The sequence below is a fragment of the Lepisosteus platostomus genome, chromosome 6 (assembly GCF_059453375.1).
Source record: "Lepisosteus platostomus isolate fLepPlt1 chromosome 6, fLepPlt1.hap1, whole genome shotgun sequence".
Lineage (NCBI taxonomy): Eukaryota > Metazoa > Chordata > Actinopteri > Semionotiformes > Lepisosteidae > Lepisosteus > Lepisosteus platostomus.
This window is the reverse complement of record NC_142616.1, coordinates 52852643-52878220: the sequence shown is the minus strand read 5'-3', so window position 1 is coordinate 52878220 and position 25578 is coordinate 52852643. Positions and strand designations below refer to the sequence as shown.

The 25578-nt window shown below is 36.0% G+C and overlaps 1 protein-coding gene across 2 annotated transcripts; it reads right to left on the bottom strand.

The window, feature by feature from the left end:
* Nucleotides 1-680: 680 nt before the first annotated feature.
* LOC148661888 (serine/threonine-protein phosphatase 4 regulatory subunit 2-like) lies at nucleotides 681-16884 on the bottom strand. 2 transcript variants are annotated; one of them, XM_088636341.1, is made up of 9 exons: nucleotides 16726-16884; nucleotides 16114-16195; nucleotides 7411-7581; nucleotides 7007-7100; nucleotides 5556-5593; nucleotides 5275-5349; nucleotides 4818-4958; nucleotides 3397-3656; nucleotides 681-2439 (listed from the first exon to the last, which is right to left on the bottom strand). In XM_088636341.1, exons 1-9 carry the CDS (start codon nucleotides 16757-16759, stop codon nucleotides 2072-2074), a joined length of 1263 nt encoding a protein of 420 aa, XP_088492467.1. In that variant the 5' UTR covers nucleotides 16760-16884; the 3' UTR covers nucleotides 681-2071. The 2 variants fall into 2 exon arrangements, with proteins under 2 accessions (XP_088492467.1, XP_088492468.1); XM_088636342.1 differs by lacking the exons at nucleotides 7411-7581; nucleotides 16114-16195; nucleotides 16726-16884 and adding an exon at nucleotides 7251-7404.
* Nucleotides 16885-25578: the final 8694 nt, after the last annotated feature.

Sequence of the window (25578 nt, the reverse complement as noted above, 5' to 3'; positions counted from 1 at the left end):
ATTAAACCAATAGGAACTGAATATTGTCTACTGACCTTAAGTACACTATAAATCCCCCGCTGATGTAGAGTTTGTTTCTATTCAATTAAGTGCATCAACTACAGAACCTGAAAACATTCAGATTAATTCCCTTTTTGAGTCTTTTGTTTTTTTATGGAATTGTATCACAGTAAAATTGCCAACTAAAATAAACCTTGAAAACCCACCTAAAAAGCAAGTATGTCTATAGAGTAACTGTGTGAATCTCTGTGCAACTTAATCCAAAAAAATTATGAACAGCATTTGGCTGAGACATCCACACCTTAAGTGTTAAATGAAGACTGTAAACCACTTACGGTATGTACAGAATGTATGCTAAACATTTCAAATGCATTTGATGCTATGGTGGCATCTGAAAACTATATGAAATTTTGTTTAGTGGTCTTCCAAACAATTTGGCAGTATGAATATAGGAAATAGCTACTCCAAGTTGTAAACTGTCTTCTAATCATACTTTCATTTAAATAGATCTGATAACTTAATTACTATTAAGTTATTCAGTACTATGAAAAAGTCTTTAATCTGGTATACTTATAACTTACTAGTAGACAGAGAAGCTTAAATATTCAAAAGCTTTTATTGCTGCCAAAAGTTCAAGTAAAATAAAAGTCTGTAACTGATACAAATAAAGCATACCCACATTTATAACATTAACATTTATTGCTTTATATGAATACTGTATTGAAAGCCCAAGCATTCAGTTTACACAGAAATCATACAATTATATACTGTTTCACAAAGGCAGTGAACACTTATTACAATCTACAAAATCTACTTTACAGAAATTTAAAAATTCTAAATATCAAAAAAGTACAGTTGCAGAAACAGGTACAAATTTGGCAGCCAGTCATTGTAATGGAGATCTGTATGCGAAATGACTTGGTATTCAATGTGGCTGTATGTTGAAAATATTTGGACTATAAGCAGTTCTTGTGCTTTGAGCTGGTTTTCAGATATTCAACAACCACTGGCTGTCAAAGTAGTATGTTCAAAAAATAGTTCATTCCGTTGAAAAGTTTTATATAAATTATGGTGGTTCAATGCACCCTAAAATTATATTTCTTGTATTAGACTCTTATACAAGGTAAAGTTAGATTGCTCTTCCAATAGTTAGCAGTGTCTTTGCAATAACGACCTTAACAAAAACAAAAGTCTGAAAGGAACCTACAGTGACATACTCACAATGTGGAAAACTAATTTGTAGACCCTCTAATGGATGCAAATGTCAGCTAGGAAAAAAGCATTCACTCTACAACCAAAGCTTCAGTCGAACACCTTTTAAAATCAGCCAAGCTTCAAACTTGTAAGGACAAAACTGCTCTCCTCATGTTATTTGAAACTTACTGATATGGGCACCTCCAATTATAATACAAAACAGTGTCCAGATTGACAAGTGTTCCTGGAATGTTTTTTTTTCTCCCCATCCTGGCCTTTCACAGGTTAAAATGTCCAGGGGACTGTATTGGCCAGACCTTCGTGAGACTGAGATATACCTGGAACCTTGGCTTGTTTGTCATACAAAAGAACTCCTTAACTAGCACACAGAAAAAAATACATCGGAACATGATGTGAAATGCACCACTCAAACTCTTTTTAAGTATTTCACAAATGAGAAATGAATCTGAAATCCAAGGGGAAACCTACATTTGGTAAATGTTGAAACAATGACCCAAGTTTGAAAAACCTGCAAAACTGAGAAAAAGAAAACAGACAAGACCGTATGACTAAATGTAATGAGCTCAAAAAAGTCAAAATTATAACCTTCCAGTTTAAAAACTTTTAATTCCAAATAAAAATCTATACACAAACCACTGATTTGACCAAACTAAAAAGTCAGCGGTCAGTCTGGCCTGAAGGAGCTGGCATTCACAGTTCTAAAGATGTGCAACTCTTTCAGGGTTTACTCCTTTTGAGACGTGTTGGAGAACCAGTTTTTTCCTGGGAAACTAAAGGTCCGTTTTATTACATAATTTTTTTTACAGTGTAAAATCAGAGCCTCGTGGAAAATACTGCACCATAAACATTCCTGCAGTTAGTCTTGTTCCATAGGTTCTTCTGCAGTTTCTGTAGCTTCAGTACTATTCTCCATTGCATTCTCCGATGGAGTTTCAGGAGATTTGCTGGAAGAAGCCGTCTCTGGCTCACCACTTTCACTGCTTTCTTCACTGTTGCTGCTACTGCTGCTGCTGCTGCTGCTACTACTGCTACTGACAGGGTCAATATTCTCACTAGGTTCCCTATCTTCACGGCTCAAATCCTTATCTAGTGGAGACGGCTGGTCTGACTGGTCCATTTGATTATTTTCCTCCGAGGTATCCTCTGTGGCAGATAACGTCTCCTTTTCAGCATTCTCTACAGTGCTTTCCCCTGCTGGGGTTTCAGTCTGCGTACTTGAAGGCTCTAAAAATGTAGAAAACAAGACTCATTTGAAAATGTAATGCTCACCTGAGGTAAATTAGTAAACTGGCAAGCTACTATATAGCACTTATGAAGGAAGGCTGTACCAACAGTTGTGGTTTGGGTCACACCTACTGCCAAAAGCAATCTAGCTCAGGCTTTTCTATGCCATAAACTTTATTCTTGATCTTATTTTCACTCAGTTTCTACAGTGTACCTTTATTAAGTGTTTCCACATTTCAGTATTTAGGCTATCCTTAATTATACTTTAACAGCAAGATACATTTGTATCTGCAAACTTCACATTACATCACATTATATTTTCATTAACGTTCTCATTATGGTAGCAATTTAGACAGTTTGTATTTCACCTTTAAGTTGCTTCACTAGCAAATTTACTTCACAATTGTCCTGAGTTTCAAGTACATTTCCAAAAGCAGAAGTTGAGTACTGTACATGTACATACAAACACGTGATTTGCTGCAGATGTAAGAAAATGTGAACAAACGTACTAAACGTCTTCACAAGAATTTATAAAATGAGAAATATTGAAACTTTTCAAATATAATGCTTAAAACTAAGTGCTTTTATCTTTATTTGCCTCGTTTTGAAGAGTATTCTCAGCACAATGAAACCAATTGCAAGAACTTAATACTACCAGGTGAGCATGCAATATTTCTAAATCCTGAAAAACAAGTAAAGCCTGACAATGGAAGAGAACAGTGTTTCCACAGCAACAAGCATTTAAGGAACGTATAGTACTTCTAGGACAAACAACAACATAAATCGCATATTGATTTTCTGGAGGTTTGTTAGGCACTTAAAGTTACTTCCAGCAGCACATATGATTTAAATCAGAATCAAAAATGGGAACAAAGCTATTTCGGCTGATGAAAAATATTTTTCAATGAACAGCAATAGGCGCCAAATTTACTTTGAATTTTCTTAACGCAACAGTACCTTGTTCTTCAGAAGACTGAAGCTCAGCATCCCTGCTGCTTTCCTTCTCTCCTTCCTGCGCTTCTGAAGACGACTCGGCCTCCTCTGGCATTTCCGCAGTGCTCTCAGCAGCAGCTGGCCGCAGCGCCTCCTCCTCCTGGTCAAACTTGAGTCTCTTCACTTCGTGACCCTCTGCCTCCATCGGGTCCTCCTCCTCCTCAAGATACTTGTTCTTCACAGGACTACCCAGAGTGTTTTCTCCCTCTGATGTTGGTGACTCGCTGAAAAGAAAAGAAAGATCATATCCAAGTACTGTTAGAGCACTTCTTTTACAATACCACATATTTACAAAGGCCAAGGTTTCCCGCAGCTTTATACAGGCTAGGTGGGCCACTTGGCAGCAAATTGGCACTGCCCTGGCTAACAAATGCTTGAGCGCCAAACAGAATGTAGACAAGAATCCATACTGGAATACTGTTTTAATACTAATACACCAAAGATCAATTGTCAGCCTGCAGCCACTTTTATTATGCAATGGTACATAATAACATAGCTCTCAAGTCTCATACCAAATATCAACCTCCTGCTTTTGTCTGAAAATCTCAGGCACTTGCATCAAGTCTAGACTGATATAAAAAAGCATTGAATACAAAATTCTGAAACTGTTGTGGAGACTTGCAATTCTGTTCATGTGTTTTTGGTACATAAAACGAATAAAAGAGCATTGATACATATAGTATGCTATTAATTTTTTTTATTTTTTTTTTAACTTTTGCATGAGGGTTTGGGACCCTTGAGAGAGAGATTAATTAGGCAGAAAAAGATGGTTTCTTCGGAGCAGAATCATCGGGTTACAGCCAGATACTTTGTACCTTCATTACTTGCCACTTAATTTTGAAAGTGCAGAAAAGACTCATTGCCTCAACAAGTGTTAAATAAACAGTACCTCAATAGCAAAAAGAACAATGATGGCTTGATGCATACAGACAATAACAATTAGCAATGCATTTCAAGCACAATGCTCTTCCTCAGGCAGCATCAAGGGTAGCCTACATCTTTGACGAATCAAATTAACTGTTGAGGACAAATGTTTTGCTCAGGATTAGTTGCAATAAGAAGACAGATTACTGTACTAGTATGTAAACTAAGATAGCTAGGGGGTGGGGTGAGGGCACCAATAACAAATCAATCTTCTATTCAGAGAGCAAGAAGCCACAATGAAGATTTCTCCATGATACCCTGTCAAGACAAGTCAACCCATGCCTATCCCAGCTGTAAAGGCGCTGAATTATACTGGAGATGCCTGTAGTTTCTTTGAAGCTATTCTGAGAGTCTGGCATGCAAAATATTGCCACATCACAGAAGCACCATACATCTCATTGGTTTCTACTGCTCAGATATTTAAACATAGAAATGCCATTGAAAGAAATCTAAACAAATACCTGTGAGGCTTGCCATCTGCCTGCTCTGCTGTAGGCTCTTTGTTTTCCGTACTGTCAGGTAAACCATTTGTTGCTAAAGAACTTGATAAAGAGAGCTTTGGTCTGTTCATCGGCCTTGGTGTTCCAGGTCCATTTACATTCCTTAAACCAAAAAGGAAAATGTAAAACTACTAGTGTATGCAGTCCAATCCTTCACGCAAGTAATTTATATTCATACACTTAAAACTAGCTTACATGAATGTAGTACTATAGTATACTGAAAACTTTTTTCACCATCCTACAACAATTAGATTGTTAGCTAATCAAACTACCATATTCTAAAAAAAGAAAACGATAGTTCTACTCTATAAGCCACACTAATTAAAAACTTGTTTTATAAACAAAATACACTTACAAACAGCTTAATATCCATTTACAAAATATTGGAGAGCTACAGTATATCCTGTTACAATCTTACCTGTCTGAATAACCAGATGAATTACCAGGAAACATGACACCATTCATCCTGCTCAAGCTACTGGATCCATTTTTCCTATAGCAAAGAAAAGTTATTAATTGAATTTATCCTCAATGTACAGATGAGTACATTTTTCATTAACTTGGAATAATGAATTCCCCCAAACACATCAATTAACAGTTTAATGGGAGTTAAAGTCAACATAAAACTCTGTTACAAAAAAACACTGAATTTCAAAATCCACTGCAAAGGTTTCTTTACATATTGTCTGGTTTACTTACTCTGAAGTTGGATATACACAGCTGACAACCATGACATTCTAAAAGTAAAGAACAGAACAAAACACTTGTAAATATTTAATTTTGTAAACAACTAATCCAAGCAATATTCTCAGTCCCAGATATAGATATGTTTTATTTAGAATTGCTAAATTATTTTTTGCTAGAAACTCACCCAATCTGAAATTGTCAGTGGTACATCTATCATGGCCCTGAACCCTGCCACCACACTCAGAGGAGAAGGAAGTGCAAGCCAACCTTTGAGTCCTTTAACATTGGCCAGCTTCAAGCTTTTATCTTTTAACACAGCACAGCTTCATGAAGGAGGTTCAGAGCTGACAGGAGGAGAGGTGTGTTCCTCACTTACAACTACCCAGGAGGTGGCACAGGTCCGAGAGAGCAGAGATCCTGGCAGACTAATCCTTATTCTTCCCTTGGCAGAGCTCAGCCAATCATGCACTTCTGTTTAGAGAAACCCAGTCAGCTGGTGACTGAGATAAAACCAGGCTCAACCCAAAAGCCCTAGACTTCAGACCTCAACTTGCACTCGGAGAAACGCTTTTACTAGTTGACCTGTTCAGGAGCCTACAGCTATGTGTAGTTTAAGATATAGGAACTAATATTTTTTCTGAATAAGATCCTTAAACCTTAAAGGTGAAGTTCCCTGTTTGCTCGTTTTTAAATCACAGTATCACCCCCTTGAAAATGGTCCTAAAATCACTGTCTTATACACCAAATGGTTTGTGATATAAAAGATAAATACCAGTAATACTCAATGAAACTTTTAAAATCAGTCTCAAACAGTATGAGGTAGACATTTTTTGGACACGGTGAATATATAGGACTTGAAATAATGTACAAAGTCTGTAAATATAAACTGATACTGCGTGAAACAAATTTAGTTTTCTCTTGAAAAAAAGATTTGCTGGTAGCCCTAAGCCACAGCTAGGAAAGTTGCATATTTTGTATTATTCCATGTTGACTTTTTGTTGTGTGCAAACACAATGGATCCAAAGCAAAAAAGACTGTTAGAAAAAAGGTTTAACTAGAAGTAGTGACAGAGGCCAAAGACTATGGTTCACCTCCACATTTTTCCATTAGATGAGTGAATTAATACTGGTAATATTTTTATTACATTTTTTTTTCAATTTATTGAAGTGCTTAAAGAGCAAAAAAAGTATATATTAAGTACAATAGCTTCAAGAATTTCTTCTCTACATAGGTCCTTCTGAAGTCATGGTGCATGAATACGCTGGTACGTCTCATGCTGAAATATTACTGGATCATATCTGATCAGGTCCTTTTCTTGTTTTGTTTATTGCCGAAGTAGTTTTTCTTGAATAGGTTGTGATAGCATAAATAAAAGGAAAAAACATTTTTCTACAGATTTCTACAAATCATATTTTTTCTAAAAATGACTGAAATGTTTCTGAAGTAAGGGCAATTATAATTACCTTTTCCACACCACGGAGAAACTTATCTGTGCCAGTGTAATTCCTCTTGGGTTCAGTCAGTAACTCGCATAAGCGCTGAATAGTAAAGGGAATCCTTAAAACACAAAAGGAATACAAATATTTTTTAGTAACTGCACCTCTTTTTAAAAAAGGAACATAAGCCCCTGTTTAGGGAGGTGGAAATGTACAAACAGAGCTCTATGGATACAAGTTACATTTTAAATTGATAAATCTCATGGCATACCTTTTAATTACACTAGATGGCAGTATTGCTTCATGATACAACATCTTTAGACAAGGCAAATCACATACAAGAGCTTATCCAGGGTTTGTGATATATTTCTGGAAGACAAAAAAAACTTGCAGAGACCAAATGAGGACTACTAAGTGCCACAATTACTTACCCATTGTATCCGTTGACTATTTTGAGTATCCTTTCCTTCATTTCCTCGAAGGGAATGTACTCTACATTGGGGTTAGCAGGTCCTCGCTGTTCAGGGGCTGAAGCTCTGAAATCATCCATCACTTTCTCCAGTTTAAAGAGGAAATAGCTCTTGAACTGTGACCACTGAATCCTAAAGTGGAGAGCATAAGTACATACTTGTGGGATGATGCACTAAGCATTATTTTGATCTATACAAATGTCAAACCCAACACAACTTAAATATAATGAAAAATAATTCAACATATATTAATACATCAGGTGGGTAGCTGCGTCAGCATGTGCAGGCTGCAAAGGAACAAGTAATAGGTTTATTCCATGCTGAAAAAAAGAAGAGAGAAAAAACACAACGTGGAGCCTTCATCAGGTATTAATACATCTATTATATAAACTTCCATTAATGGTTATTTTTGCATTCACTTCTGAAACCTGAGCAAGGCTTTCAACTGTTCCAGTCGTATCTTTATATGGTTCCTATAAGGTCATCAGAGAATGAGAATCATTTAAGAAACACTTGAATCGTACAACTTTCTTTCATTCATACCACTGTCAACATTTCTTAATCAGAATTACATATAACTGCTATGGGATGTACTGATATAATAATACTAATAATAGCATGAAGTCAAGGCAAGGAAAAACTACACAGTTGATAAATGTTGTTCAATTATAACACTGTTTCATTTTATCATTGCATATATAATTTAATTTTCTGCCTGGTGTGCTTACCATGGTGCAGTGTGCAATAGGAGGAACCTACTGTAAACAGGACCCCAAAGAGCACAGTGTGGAAATATTTTCAAGTATATGATGATAAAAGCAGTCACCAGAGTAAGCCACCCTTCCAAGAGAATCACAAAAATGGCACATATAGAATACAGGCAGCAGATATGACTAATCATTGTTTCCCTCACCAGTGGCTAAAAAAAAAATACACTTTATACTCTCAAAACCAGTTGCAACTATCTCTTAAAGAGGAAACAAACCATTAGCTATAGCAAGCTCTTATTCATCTTGGGCTATCTACACAGGTAGAAAACATGCTACAGAAACAGGAGCTTATTTTGGCAATTGATCCAAGTCTTTGAATACTTATTTTTAAAAAGCCACCAAAATAGGAAGAGTTTATGGGAGACACCACTGCACATGAAAGATACTAAAACTGATTTTTTGAGAAATCATCCAAATGATGATTGCCAGCTGCTTTTCATGGACAGTGCACATTAGTTACTTAAACCTTTACTAACCACTTAGAGGGAAAAATACATTTTACGTTAAGTGTCACAAATATCTCCGCTCACAGATTTGTAAGAAAATCTTCAGGATAGCTTAAACAACGTTGCTGAACACAGAAGTCAAACACGTAGAAAAGATGTAGAAAATTATGTAGCCGAGCATTTTATGAAACAGATCCATTAAGTTAGAGAATCCAATACATTTCTAGTAGTCAAAAATGTACGCCTCTGAGAAAAAGCAGCCTTTTGGATTTCTGAACTTGGCACTTAGATTAAACTTTTCAGTTACTGCCATGTGAATTGGCAACATTCACACAACAAAAGGGGGAAAAAAACAGTACTATGGGTGAAAAAACAGAGAAGGACAGCAAACCTCAAACAAGCGATGAGTGCCGTTAACCCCACCCATATTCAAACGGAAAACCACATATCGTGTGAAAACGCAAATGAGCTTGTGGTATGGAAGTTTTGGGGCATGCAAAAATGTGAATATGAATAGTGCTACATTGGCACCAATGTTCAGTCGTGGGGATCTGCAAGTAGCTAGTTTAAATGTATACCTCAATATTTGTTCCCATAAGGTTACGATATTTGACCCTATTCGATATTTTCTATGGATATAGACCAATGAAGGTTAAATAGCTCAGACAGGACCAATACAACACCAGCACACCACATTTATACTTCACAGCTTCATTACACCAGCCTAACACTGTGCTCTAAACATGTAATCAGACAAGGCGTAAGCCAACACCGCATGCATTTTTTAGGTGTGATTGTCTCACTTGCACGCTTTTTACCTATGGAAACCATTGTCTCCACTTATAACCAAACCAGCACAGAGAATGCATGCACGGCTAATTTCAACATGAACCCCCTCTTTCCCTATTATTCAGATAATGCTGGGTCTTCTCCATTAAATTAGGGACAATAGAAATAACAGGGTATGGGAAAACAGTTTTGTCTCAAGAAACATACACAGAAGAGTCCCTTTTGAAATCTTTTAAGTTTTGAGTGATTTAGATTTAAAAGTAATGAAACATTCTTGAATACAAAAGTAGTTTTGTAGGATCAGTCAAAAAGTTTGGAAATTAAATAATTGAGACAACTGAATATGTTGCTTTTCACCTAATTATATGGATATCAAACTTTCATTACATCTATTGTTATATTTAGTAATTCAACAATTAGTCTTGTGTTAAGACAGTATGAGGTCATCCTATGCCATCCAGAAATGTGTGAGGACTGTGCCAGAAAATTTTGCTCAAATGATCAAAAATGACTCAAATTACTGTGCTCCGCAGACCCAAAAAAAACAGGTATTTTTCCAGCAAAATGAGACAGTCAAACTACAATAAATTAAGATGCAAAATTAAGGTGGGTCTATTGATATAGAATGTTGCTTTAATAAAACACTTTTTGGAATATTCCATGGATTTGGTGTTGAGATATTCAATATGCAATTAAATGATTTGGGAAGCGATTATTAATAATGGAAATGGAAATATTTGAGATGGGAATTGCAATTGATATGTTGCAAAAAGTAATTTAGTTTTTCTGTCAGCTACTTGATCTGATGTAGACTTGACAGCTGAATTATCTTTTGCAAAGAACATTAAAACTGAGAATGCAGTTATGTTCCTTTTTGGGAAGAAAGTGGAAGAAGCAAATACCTTCTAGCTCATTCCAGCTCCATATGCTGAATCTGCATGAAGGTTTGCAAATACTGCAAGTGATTCTAGCACTTTTCCTGCTTCCACTCACCAGTTGTAACTCAATAACTACTTAACATGGGTAGGAGCAATGACTAATCTGCATCATCTACTTAAAAGTGTATGCATTCTTAGAAAAACTACCACAAAAATTTACTTCTGTAATTCAGCTCTTGAATTGTATCTTACAGGGTGTATGAATTGCAAAAAGGTCTTCTGTTTGTCATGTTTCAAAAATACCATTTTAATGTATGTTATATAATATAATGCATTATGCTAATACAAACATTTCCCCATAAGCCAATTCAAAGTTAATTGTACATATTTGCTTTTATTTTAATTTACGAAATTGATAAATAATACTGAATGCCAAAACTGAAGTGCACTAACATGTAGACCTTATTTTACTTTGTCAGTGATTCAAAATCATGCATGCTCTAGTCTTGTGCTTAATATTGGCATTGTCCACAATAGCTTATCAGCCATTGAGATCGGTAAAGAAAATGAAATATGAACATATAGCTAAAGGATATAAATGAATAGATGTCAGTAAAGTCAACCCAAATAACACAGTGAAGTGCAATGTACAGAACTGGAATAATAATGCCATAGCACTGCATATGCTGCCAACTAGTATGATTTGGTAAAACTAAAAAGCTTTCACTTTCTAAGTTGATGCACTTTGATCTTTAAAATGTAACATGCAAATTAAATTTAGTTACAAACAAATATTTAAAAAAGCAAAAGGAAAACCCTTAGTAATGAGCAATGCTTTTTCCCTGAACTGTGAGCTTTGATTATACTATCTGTACTAGACAAGCGACATCTTAAATTTCATGACAAAGAACAATTCCAACTTACTTTTCATTCATCTGGTCAGGTATGCCACAGCATTTAAACTAATCAGTGTGGAGAACATACTTGTTCAAACATCACAAAGCACTGATTTGCAAAACAGGTTGGTTAGGAATTCATGAATTTTGAATAAATCCACCACAGATGCAAAAACCTTTTAGAATTTATTAACTTCTTCCATCAATCTTGAAAATACTAAAATTAAATGTCATTAATGTCTTAAAATGAAAATATATTTTTTTATATTTCCTTATGCTTATGGGGATACACAAGTGCCAGTGTTTAGACAAAGGAAACAAAATAAATTCAAACATAACCTAAAGCCAACAAATATAGCACAGTATGTTTAAGCAACAGGGTAATTAGCGTTCTAGATACAGTACCTTGCAAAGGTATTCAGACTCTTGACCAATTCTCTCATTTTACTGAATTACAAATCCTACATTGAAATTTTGTTTTGAATGTGACAGTGTTTTATGTTAGAACAACATATTTCAGTTTTTAAGAATCTTTTCTAACATAAAACACTCACATTCAAATAATTGAGTTTCAGTGCTTAGAAATAAATATCCCACACAGTGCCATAGTAACTGTGTTTATTGTTAATGTGGCTGTAAACAAAAACCCCCACCCCTTCTGATCCTTCCTAGTTTATGAATAATAGAATGCAGAGACATCGTTGAAAAACCATTAAATGTACCTTCATCTGATGTTACGTGTTCTAAGCTGAAATTATTCTACTAGTCAAACTTTAGGTAAGATACCAAGCTTGCCCAGGCCATGTTCTCTAGTTCTGCAAGAACAACTGAATGGGGAAAACAAATTATGTAGTATAGGATTAATGGCAAATCCTCAGACAATAAGGTTGTTCTACACTTTCGGACCTACCAAAAACATCCGTCTAACCTTCCTAACGGTTTCATCTAATTCAGGGGAGCCAGAGTCTATCCTGAAAGTAATAAGTGTGGGATACACACGGAATGGGATGCCAGAACATTGCTGGGCATACACAAAGACACAAACACACTCACTCCAGAGCCAAATTTCCGAAAAAAGCCAATTATCCTACCATTATGTCTCTGGACTGTGGGAGGAAACCAGAGCACATGGAAACTCACGAAAACAAAGGGAGAACATACTAATTCCACACACACATAGCACCCCAAGTCAGGAAATGAAGCCAGGGACCCAGTGCTGCCAGATAGCAATGCTAACCACTGCGCCACCCTTTCAAAAACATTTCAAAGTTAAATTGATACAAATCTAAGCTGAAACACTTCAAATGCTTTTTTGTATAGGACTGAAATACTTAAGACATATAGCAGGGCATTCAAAGAAGACATTCTTGAAGGTACCATTGTAACAGTAAGTCTGAAGAGCAATTTCTGCAATGGGCTATGTTAAAAAGTCTAAACAATTAAGATCATTACACGAGACACTTTGGTTAGTTTATCTAGGCTGTCATTTCCTTTAACCAGTTCTGTGTGACTTTTCGTGAGATAGTACCTTAAAAGACAGATGGACTATATTCATAAAACTTTTAGTGCTGTGCAAAATTAACCCCCCCCCCCAAAAAAAAAGGTCAAGAAATGAAAACTTACAGGATATTAATTTAGAACTTATTTAACTAGATTTAAATGTTTTACTTATATGTTGTAATATTAGGTCTGTTCTTATATTTCTAAATAAGTGGTAAATGTATACGATAAAGATTTATGAATACAACCCAAAAGAAAAATAAGCCATGAACAATTTCAGACTGAAAAAGAGGGATATTCAGAGACACAATAGGTATTGCATAATTCTTGGAAAAACACCAGATCCTAAAAATAAGATGCTCAAGTTCTCTAAGCAAATGGTGAACATATTGAAAATATTTCTACATGGGGGAAAAAAATCTTGTACACAATAACAGTTCAAGAATAATATGCAGTAGTGGTTTCATATTGTTTATCACCGTTTCGGCCTGGTGGAGTACATTATTTTGTACATTATCACTACAACATGAAAAAAACAACTGCTAATGAGAACCAAATCTGTGGATCTGAAAAGGTTGAAAAAGACACTAGACAAAAAAGACTAGTTCTATTTTTTTAATATTGACAATATTAAAATATTAACAATATTGCTGTTCTTGAATTTTGGATCCCCTTAAGGTTACATTCACAACTGCCACACTTACAGAATCCCTTGGCCACATGGGTTTCATCACCTACATTTGATTTCAGAGATTATCACAGATATCTGCCTAGTAAGTAATTTGTAAAACACAATATTAATTTTCTTTGATCTTTAAATTGGCATGTTAATGTGAAAAATTTGATTAGGGAATGACAGGAATAAAGAGATACTGGAAGCATGCATTGCAGTTTTAACTACATTTTCATCACATGCAAATACCTGTTTTTGACCCATGAACAGTACTGTTACAGTATTTTTGGTGGAAAACCCTTCTGTTCTCCATTTGTGTCAAAAAGTGTTGGGTTGAAAGCCTCGGTTTCAGATAAAAAGGTCTATAAACACAAGCTGAAAATTGTTCTAAACATTACAAGTGCAAAAATCATAGCGTTTAGAACATTCTGTTTCCACTATGAACATTTATCAAGATGGCCTGCGTTCTAAACCAAAGGCAGGACCTTCCAATTACATGCAATGTAATCCTCAGAACAATCCTAGTGTATTTTTTTTTAACATCTGTACAGTCAGAAAATGTTTTTTGCAACACACTTGGATGAACCAAACATCGTTGTATTAGACAATAAAATCCAGGACAGTTCTGTGTATTTTGACTTGCTATTCATTCTGAGACAAACTTCTTGTTTATGAACAAGATTATTTTTATAAGAGTGAAATCTTGAAATAATCATCAAAACACATGGAATTATATATTAAGGAATGTATAATTGCAAACAAAATAACATGTGTAAAGTGTGCTATATAATTAACTCTCCACAAAGACTTGCAAAACAAAACAGTCAATGTCTAACAAAAACTGCCATTTGCATTTCTTTAAAAAGGACTGCCAGATTTCTGCTTATTATATTGTTTTACCTATATGGATATACATCTACAGTCCACTATGTAAGCAGCTCACTTTACTGCTACGCTGCTACATATATCAACCTAACTGAAACAAATTTAGGCCTATACAGTTTAATTGAAAAAAGGCATTACACTAGTTTTGTTCACTATAAAGCATTCATCCTAATATGAGGACTAAAATGGTCTGAAAACTTGATCAAAGGTACAATAATAAGTTAATATAAATCTTGAGTTAACTTGCTTAAGTGTGACTTAAGTCTACTTTACAGAACTACAGCATACTAAACTAGTTTTAACTATTTAATAAGGCATAATTTAAAAATTTAGATAACGAGAAGCATCTAAAATGCTTTAAATATTCACAAGAATTAGTTGAGATGCAATTAACAGCAATCTAAGGTCTGATTTGGAATTTTATTCAAAAGTATTCAGAAAATACAATATGCTACTTTTGCAATCTTAATCATAAATTTCACTATGCCTTACATAACAAATAAACCAGGGTCACCAACACACAATTTATATTTCTTTCCCTTCACCTACAGTTGTTTAATAATTACACATGGACATGGCTTAGTGTACATCATCAGTGACTTAGTAACAGCACTACAATCTGCTTAAATATTTTGGAACTTATTTCACCGATTAATAAACAAATTTCAAATTTGACCCAATTAAAATGTCTGAAGTGACAGCTCATATGCCCCAGTTCAGCTGTTGTAAAGTTTACAACCAGATTGTTAAATAACACTGAACAGACCAATGATCCACCTCAGCTTCGTAAACGGGCCAAAAAAAATATAGAAAATCTCAAATTCCAGTTTTGTAAAGCCAAGTTTATTTTCACTTCCAATTTCAATTTCAGGAATTAAGAAAACACTTCGGGCATGATAATAGATGAAGGGGTGTTTTAAGGGAAAATGTATATTTAAATCCCTTGTTAAGCACAATATCAAGTGTATTAGCCATACTAGCTGCTTTATGAAAGAGCAAAAAATGTCCTACATATTTGTTCAAATCTAGGAAGGAGGGGCATCAATGAAATAAGAGGAACAAAAGTGCACACACAATGCAAAGGTCACAGTCAGTGCAATACCGTGACTTAAACCAAAACACTAGCATAAAATACAAAAAAGGTCAGCTTGGTGCAATGTGTCATGTTGCAGAGTGTAAGGAGTTGTTTTTCGATTGGAAAGTGCTCTAAATAAAGACTGCATTAAGAAGTGCATTAAAAACTTGTTTCCAACACATTTTTTCATACATTCTACATATTGCAATACATCACTGCAAGCAATAAAATATTCTCTCCTTCAGGTGAGAAATTAAACAATGCTAGGATTCCTCTATCTAAATGAAGCACGGAAACTTAAATCGAAGGGCACTAATCAATATCTTTATCCAAAGACTGTAACAAAACTACACTTGAATCAGCATTTCTCCCACCTACCACGCATCAGATACAAAATTAAACGACTATTGTGCCATATATTGTTTAATTTCTAATTGCTCACATAACTACACATCTGCTTTTATACGGTCTTGTTTTGCTAACAGGTGTTTAAAACCAGAGGTTCCCTTGATCCCTTTAGAAGTATATAGCGGTGTTTTCAGCAGGCTGTCCTCTTCAAAGACTAATTTAATCAGATATTTCTGATACAAAGTAAGTCAGCAGTAGTCTAGGTTACTACAGACATGAGACATGTATATCCAAACTGCAGTTCTCTCGATCCCCGTTGGGGAGACAGTCGTTACCATGTCTGTTACTCTACTCCTGAGACACATTAGGCCTCTTGCGTGCGGTTCGTCAGTAAATATACTTACATGGTCTCCCCAGTCTTTGCGACATGACATAGAAACTGGTCCAGCGTCGGACACACATCCTTCTTGCCTTTCTTCTCAAAATCTACACAGAAAGACAGATAAAGGGGGGGAAAGTAAGAGCCACAGCAGTTGGGTCCCACACAGCCTAGGTGTCTGTTAACCGTATGCTGCAAGGAAAGTTACAGCCACTGACAGGAACTAGCAAAATAAAACTCCACATCAGGATCAGCTGTCTGCAGGAAATTCTCAAACTTTCCCGGCGCACCATGAAGAAAATCACACGATTAAAGTTAAAATGTTTGAATATGAGCATGTAGTTTTACAACAGCTACAAACGTTGGTTACCGGCTTTGGGTTAAAAGTGCACATTATAACACAACTAGACTACACCAAAACGATTCAAAACACTTCCCTGAAAGAAGACTATTGTTTTAAAGTGTATAATAAGGTATCCAAATAGCCCTTAGTTACATTTATTCTAAAATTGCACACACAACAACAGCCACATTCAACACCTTACTACTCCTCAACCCTAATCCCGTTCCGACCACTTCTATTCACACTTTTTCGAATGCCGGAACGAAAAAGACAGTAACGTCTACGTTTCACAACCTTTCAGGGCCTCCAGAAGTGTGTCGATTTCCATGATTGTGGCGTGAAATGTTTGAAGCTCTTCACTCCGTCTCTTTCTCCTCCTGAATCCAACAGGAAACAGAAAGCTGGCAAGCAGCGTCCGAGACAAAAAATCAGCACTTCAATATGGCGCCCGTGTCGTCACTGCCTGCCTGCACACACACTGAGCATGTGCGAACTGCCAGGCGGCGCTCATCCTACCTCGTTTCACTACTGTACTACTGGAAACACCATTAAACCCGGGCAGCTGGTTCCAGCCAGTCGCGGAGAGACCCATCAATAACTGCTTCTCAGGGGATTGCGAGTTCTCTGAAGTTTGCTAGGTTCCTCTTTTGCAGCCATGTAGTCAATAGCTTTAAGGTAGCCTTTTTGCTTAAAGATTTTCTATTACTATACTGTCGTTGTTGTATTTGGAAGACATTATCCGAGACAACGTGCAGCACGAAAATCTTTAACAGAACAACTTCTAGAATCATTAAATTTCAAGAGAAAATAATTTTAATTCGTTGTTTTCCGAATAGATATTTTTCTAAATATTTTCTAAATATGTATTCACTAGTACCATTTTCAATTTAATTGCTTTTAATAAGCTATGTCTATAAAACAAGTCACTGTACAATAAAAAAATAGAAACTGCAGTACTGAAGCAGTGTTGTAGAGTTACAACAGAGTGACAGTTCTGTAAGCCTGCAGTTATTTGCACTACAGCATTACTGCATTTAGTACTACCTTAATTGTACTGCATCAAATGTAGGAGGCTTATTACTGTTTCCAAAAGGCTACATTGTAATTGCAATATTTAATATTGCTAATTGTGTATCATTTGAGAAGTGTGCAATACTGAGACGTGGGCTTGAGAAGGTTACTTTATGTGAACATGTACAAGATAGGATGAGGTGCATCTATAGTATGTAGAAGTGAAGACTTTGCTGCACCCCCAAGGAAGTCTGCTAGGGGCACCCCTGCACATGCTTATTGTAGTTTAAGGGAGGCTTTTATAATTGTGCACCTCTTTTCTACTTACTACTTTTGTGCCATTAAGTGCTTTATCTATTTTCTAATTTCACACAGGAGGCACTGCTGTACTTTAAGCTACCATGGACATTTTGTTTTTCTGCTGTATAAACTAATCCCATCATTGTAATACATTTTTAGAAGGCTCATAGCACTACCACCTCGACTGACTCACAGTTTTTCAGATGATTTGTCTTTGTGAATTTTCACTTTTGGTGATACCTAGAAACTATTGAAGTCAAGCCCCATGTACTGTACTGTACATTGATAGTAAGCATGCTACTATAAAGTAGCATCTATTTGCTGTTCTCTTGAACAGCTGTTCATTCACCTCCCCACATAAATTATTGCTGAGTTGAAATGTTTCAGTCAGTGACTTAGGTTAACCATTGACAACTACAAGCAGAGTGGGCCATTTTTATTGCATTGTGTTCTGTATGTTGCCAGTGTTTCAGCAGTCAATGAGTTATAGGACTATACCCTGTCTTAAATTTGATGTCGATAGACAGAATGTAATAATCGGATATTTTATGTTGTATATTTCTAGTTAATTTAGGAGGGTTTTGGAGAACTTTGTATTCACTTTGACATTAAAGGGTATTTTGTGTAAATCTGTGGCAAAAATCCCAATAAAATACATTATGATATAAATATTTAAAATATTTTAGATGTAAAGCCAACAGAAAAAGCCTGTATTTCAAATGGGTTTTTTTGTTTGTTTCTGTGTTACTTGTAGGTGGGGATGAGAAGTATGTTTCATATTTCTCTTCAGTACCACTTTGCTTTAACTTTAACTTTAACTTTAACTTTTATTAAGTGGAGCCAGTCAAGCACTTTGGAAATAAATGTCAGCAAAACAAAAGAATTAGTGCTAAACCAATTTGTAATTAGGCAGATTTGAGCCAGCCACACTTCAGCCTATAAATATAAATTGTCAGGTTGTGGACATTCTTCCTTTTAAGTATCTGGGTACATACAGTACACTGATAACAAACTAAAATTCTTAGACAACACAGAGCATGTTTTTTTTTAAAAAACCCATGCAGAGATTATTTCTCTTGAGAAGGTTGAGGAGCTTTGATGAAAGCAAGCATATCCAAAGATAATCTATACAAGTCTGGGAGGGAATGTGCTCCCACTTGGTATGGGATTCTTGGTACCATGTGTACAGCTAGGCACTGAAGGATTATAAATATGAGCAGCAAAAGTATTGTTCAGAAACGGAACCAGATGAACCACTTGTATACAAAGAGTGTTTGCAGGAAAGTAAATGATGCCTCACACCCACTACACTCCTAGTTTGAAAAACTACCATCTGGTCAACAGTTTAGAACCCTGAAGGCTACAAAAACACATTTTTAAGAACTCATTTGCTCAGAGTGTCATTACTCTTTTAAACTCTGATGTATGAGCTCCTTCAGAGCACAGTATTTACAGTATATTTATATGTATGGACAAATTTGAATCTTATATGTTTTTTATTGTATTGTTGTTTATATGGGATTTATTGTATACAACTCCAGTGCATTAGATGTTTTATGTTTTCTGCATTTGTTGTCTCAGTGAGGTCAATGGAAAAATCCCACTCTGTGTGGACAATAAACTAAATTCTGATACTGATATACAAAAAGATAATTTCGATCCACTGAAAAAAGCAACAGTGCTCAGTACTTTGCAATTTTTTTTTAAATTCTTGCAACTAACACAAAATATTGAGGTAAAAAAAAAGTTGCTGAAAAAATAAACAACACTTACAGTTCTTAATTTAATATAAATACTCCAAAATACCTTTTATTATACAAAATCAGAGCCTCCTGGAAGAAGTGGATTAAACCCTTCCCAAGTCACAAAATAAACTTCTATGATAATTTTAGGGAGCAGTAGTGTAGCAGGCAAATGTCTGGATTGTGGGTCTGAGTCCCCTCACTACTGTTTTAAATTGAGTGAGGTACTTTACCCCTAATTGCACCACCCCACTGTATAAGTGGACACCATCATTGCTGGGGTAATCTCACACCCCAGGGGGATCCTGCTTTCTAGTCTGCTAAGTTTTGGCCAGATAAATCGATGTGGCTTGGATATGGAAATTACCTGCCTATGATAGTTTTATCTGCAATCCACTAAAATTTGCTTTATTTTGGAAAATAAAAGTATCAAAGGGAAGCAGAGTGGCACAGCGCCAGGGTTGTGGGTTCAATTCCAGACCTGGGTTGCTATCTGTGTGGAGTTTGTATGCTCTCCCCGTGTTGCATGGGTTTCCTCCAGGTGCTCCGGTTTCCTCCCACAGTCCAAAAACATACTGGTAGATCATTCAGCTTCTGGGAAAATTGGCCCTGAAAGTTTGTGTGCTTCTTTCTACCGTGCAATGGACTGATGTCCTGTCCAGGGTGTACTCTGCCTTGTGCCCATTCCTTGCCGTGATAGGGTTCAGCTCCCCTCGCAATCCTGAACTGGAAGAAACAGTTAAAAAATGGACAGATGAATGGAAGTCTAAAAGACAAATAGTATACAAAGTGTTTAGTAGAACTTGCATACAGAAATACTGCTGAAATGTGTTTAGATAAGGACCAATACTTCATTCACATTCACTGATACTGCCTGTTCAAAATGAAATAGTCAACCTAAAACAGACACAGATTTTTGAGCAATACTTCTTTTGGACCACTTTAAGGATTATACTAAGGATTTTTCCAGAGCCAACCTCTGTGACATTGAAACACAGGGACCACCAGATTGGTGAGAGGAGAGAGAAGGCCAGCTGGCCCTCTTGCTCACTTGGTTAGTAGTTGTTAATTGATCGCAAGATCTCATCCAAGCATTTCTTGAAACAGCTGATAGAGACAGTTTTAACAATATGGCTAGGCATCCTGTTCCAGACACACACGTCAGGAAATTGGGTTCTGTACAAGACACAGATGTTTTGGTATATCTTGTCCATACATCCATATGTGAATGGCTTGCTAAACGTATAAGAATTTGTATTGCAAATAAAACATAGCGACACAGTATGTCCTTGTGAAAAAATTAATAGCTGAATGAATGGATGACATGTTTAACAAGGCCTCATAAGTAACTGTGTGTGACCACAAAGCAGAACTGATCTCTTGGTATGTTTCCTGGTTGTGTGCCAGCTGCCAGTTCTGTGCACTCTGCTGTTGAGGGATGGCACACAAACAAGGAAAAGCCAACTGTACTTTCACATCTCTGAAAGCCTTACAATAAAAACACAGAACGCACCTTGCAAATGAAATATTACAATGAATAAAAAGGAATGAAGAAGGGTTTTTTTGCTTTTCTTTTTAAACCACATGACCCATGTAAATCTGTAAGGACTGTGGACCACTGATTTTTCATTTATGTTCTTTAACATCTGTAACTCCGTGCTAGACTGAGAAATAAGTCACTGTACTATACTTTTTTCAAAAGTTGAATACATATCATTTATAACAAGACAAGAAGGAAGCAGACCACATAATGCGATGTTTCATTCTGGTACAATCATCATTGTGCAGTCATTTTATGTCTTCAAAAGCTATTTTTATGTCCATTTATAACAGATTATTACTTCATTTAAAGGGGAACTGCAGTCCCAATTTTTCAAGTGGTTATTAAATCTCCGTAACAAAATAAATTCATTAACGACATAGAAAAAAATATATAAATTTTGCATTAAGCACAAAATTGTGAACTTTGTGAAAGTACTGTAAGTCTTCTCAAACTCCTGGTCTCACGTTTCCAATAAGATTTGTGTGCAGAGTTAATACATATTTTCCATTTATCAGCAAAACCATCTTGAAGTCAAGAGCAATATTTCTATTGTATTACAAGAGGTGTACAATATTCACAAACCTGGTTGTTCACAATGCAATAGGGCCGCTTCACATCACTGAATGTTTTGAATTGCAGAATATGGCACTGCACATACAGTACCTGGAAATTTCCTCTATTTCGTAATGTAAATTGGAGGTTTTACACGTTACTGTGTACATTTTACTTTTATTGTGTTTTTTAAATGCACTCATCAGTGATTCTTTCTAACCCTGAAATATAAAATTAGCATTCCCATTTAAACGTTTGAGTCCTAAAAGGCAAAGTTATGTAAAGATAGTCTAGGTATACCTTACACATTTACATCTATACAGTAACAACATTTATTTTTTAAACAAAATCAGAGTTTAATAACATATAGTTAATCAATTTCAATAGCATAAACATACAGGGTATCAACCAAACAGCTTCATAATCTCCAAAGGGAACTGTTCAGCTTTCATAAATATAAATAAGCATAGAGCCAAACTGGAAATGTAATAATGTATGGAGATAATCAGTTTGTCAAAATGTGTATAGATTTAATGTTTTAAACAAATATTTACAGAACTTTTAGAAGAGATTGAGCGCTCACTTTTGTTACTAAAGATAATTCTGGTAACAGACTTTGCAAAACTGCACTTCACAGAGACATCCTCAAAGACATATTGAAAGACACAGGAAAACAGCTATACATTTTTAAGTATTTGAAAAATAGATAAAAGAGGATTAATTATGCTTTTACATGTGTATTTATTTCAGAGATTTCATAAAAAAATGTTTTAACATAAGCAAAACTGGCAGAATGAGAATGCACATTCTTGAAACGCTGTGGTAGCTAAAAACCATAGGTGCATTTTTTGTTTTTTGGTAGGATCAGAAAAACCTGTAAGAATGTAAATAGAAATGTCTTTCTTTTTTAAAAAAAGATTTAAACTTTTCCCATTTTTAAAAATTAGAACAAGGGCAGCATAACGGTGCAGTAGTTAGTATTGCTGCCTCACAGCGCTGGGGCCCTGGGTTCAGTTCTGCATTGTGGGGTGCTATTTGCTATCTGCATACAATTATGTTGTACGTTCTCCGTGCGTTCACATGGGTTTTCTCCAGGTGCTCTGGTTTCCTCCCACAGTCCAAAAACATAATGGTAGGTAAAGTTGTTTTGGGGAAAACTGGCCCTGTCGTGAGTGTGTACAAGTCTGTCTTCCTGGAATGGACTGGCATCCCATCCAAGGTGTATACTGTCTTGCACCCATTGCTTACCAGGATAGGCTCCGGCTCCCCTGCGACCTGGAATTGGAAGAAGCAGCTGAAACATGGATGTAGGGAAAAAATACAATATATATTATAGCTCTATCTCAGCATTGACTAAAGAACTGCTTGTTAGTTGTAGAATATTTGTTTTCACATTTTCAGATTATACTGAAATTGTTGTATGTTCTATTCCTTTAGATCCTTGACTATATCATCAGCTGTTTTATACAAACAGCAAAACTTTGAAATAGATGAGAATGCATGATATGTATATTTCACCTAACAGTAATTTAATTGATATTTGCAGGTATTGCCCAAAACCTGATAATAGCTTACACTGAGTACTGAACTTCCCTAAACATACTTATGAAGGAGAAAAAGAACTGTTTTGGATACATTCTTCCTGCAAGATTCCTAAATGAACAAGATCTTGGTTGACAAGGCCTCATTTCTTCAGCATTACATACCAAACAGTATTAAAATGAATCCAAAGCAGTTTATAATGTATGGGAAAGAGGACTGCATTGCTGAAATAGGTGAAGGTACAAATTACAGAGAAACCCTTTTAAAAAAATTAATTGCATTGTGTCTTTTCATTGCATGTTGAAATAGTTTCTGCATTTGGAGATTGTGGACACTTACGCTGATGTCAGATTAATCAAAAAATAAAGACTCAAATTTTTTTAATTTTGTCTCTAGCAATAATACTGTTTTTGAAAATGCCTGCTGGCTTTTGACAACATTTAATGACACTAGGGCAGCAGAACTTCAGTTTCCTACAGCTGTGAATGAGAAATTGTGATATAACCAGGAAAGCATCAATCACAGCAGCCTTGGGGAGGAAAGGTTTTAATTTGAAGCTTTTTAATGCAAGTCTTGCTTAGGATAGCTTTCGGCATTATTTTTTAATCATGTATGCTAAAATAAAAAATCCTAGTTTTTAAACGTTGTGCAAATTGTATACTTCGTAACGTTTTCAGTTTTAGTTTAACATTACCCAGTTTAGAAACACTTTGGAGAAGTCTTCATGAGGATGCATTTTATCACATTTAAAGAAATTGTGTTTCTGATAGATTCCATTACATTTAAAAAAAAAATAGCTTGAAAGTTTCATATGGAGTTTTAAATTAAAGTTTGGCAGGAGGTCAAACTGTAAATTTGCTCACTTTTGCCCACTCTTTGTATAAGAATCTCAGTTCTCCACACTTTCTCATTATCCTTTCACATGATACCATGATGCTAGCTCTCACTCTCGCTGTCAAGAGAGATTGCACCAGACCCAGTACTACTTCAGACTCAGCAAGTTATAGAACTCCAGCCCCAGCTGGAAATGGAATTTCTCCCAAAACTCAATACTACCCCAAACTCCAAATCCAGTCTGTATTCATTCCAACCTGACTCCATGCTCTTCTTATGCTAGCAGCCATATCACCCTGCAACTCAGAACTGGCAACCCACTGCTGCAAAGCAGGTGTGAGCCTGGTCAGTACCTGGATGGGAGACCTCCTGGGAAAAACTATGGTTACTGCTGGAAGAGCTGTTAGTGGGGCCAGCAGGGGCCGCTATACACTATACTGTAAAAAGGTGCCATCCTTCAAATAAGACGTAAAACCGAGGTCCTGACTCTCTGTGGTCAGTAAAAATCCCATGGCGTTTCTCGAAAAGAGTAGGGGTGTAATCCCAGTGTCCTGGACAAATTTCCCATTGTCCCTTACCAATCATGGCCTTCTAATAATCCCCATCTATGAATTGGCTTCATCACTCTATTCTCTTCCCCACTGTAGCTGAAGTGGTTAGCGTTCTGATGCACTATGGTTTCCATCACATCATCCAGGTGGATGTTGCACATTGGTGGTGGTGGAGGGGAGTCCCCATTACCTGTAAAGTGCTATGAGTGGAGTGTCCAGAAAAGCACTATATAAGCGAAAGGAATTATTATTATTATTTAAGAAAGTGTTTTAAGATGCCTGAGGATCATGAAATATCTCAATCTGTACGCTATTATCATCACTGCTTTTTGACAGGGATCCATCTAAGGCCAAAATCAGTACCTTACCTCCAGAAGCTATATAGTACATATGCCAATTGATCTTCAGAAGTTATATTCCTGTAAATTGTTCAATGTACCCTTCATCACCATGATTTGGAGCCATCGTGCACCAAACTCTAATCTCGCAACGTGTGCTTGATGGTTTGATTCCAACTGGTTCATATAGGCTTTTAACTTATCTTCTTCCCTATCCTTTTCGATTTGCTAACTGTATCCTCATTCATATACTATTTTTTAGATATTTGCAACATAAGAATTCTGCTTCTGCATAATGGGGTCGCACACTCACTTCTTTGGGGGGGGGGGGGGGTTCTGACAACCTTATCCTTCCAGTCAAATTGTCATTTCAGTGAAGGCAATAAATCACCCTAATTCAAATTCCATCTCTACATCAGAATTTGTTCAGACTACGGAAACAACATTAAATACCCTCTGGTGTGAAAAACAGTTGTATGATTTATAAGTACATTTTAAAAATGAAGCATGGTTTATTTTGAAAACTTAAATTTGGTAATATTAAGTTTGTAAAAAAAAAAACACCCCACACTCTGACTCTAATGTCCTTTGAATTGGGCAGGAGATGAAAATCAGCTTTACAATTTACTATAAGGGTGAAATGCACTACTAGATATTTAAGAGCTAAGGTTAAATATTCTATTTCTTAAAATTACCTCCATAATTACCTCCAGAGTCCACAGATGGCAATGCTA

What these genes read in the sequence shown, in the direction of transcription:
- LOC148661888 (XM_088636341.1), bottom strand. Translation starts at nt 16,759, where the DNA reads ATGGAAATCGACACACTTCTGGAGGCCCTGAAAG. An exon ending in ACTTCTGGAGGCCCTGAAAG is followed by an intron (nt 16,196 to 16,725) that starts GTTGTGAAACGT and finishes CTTTCTGTGTAG; the next exon opens with ATTTTGAGAAGAAAGGCAAG. An exon ending in TTCTCCGTGGTGTGGAAAAG is followed by an intron (nt 5,594 to 7,006) that starts GTAATTATAATT and finishes CTTTACTTTTAG; the next exon opens with AATGTCATGGTTGTCAGCTG.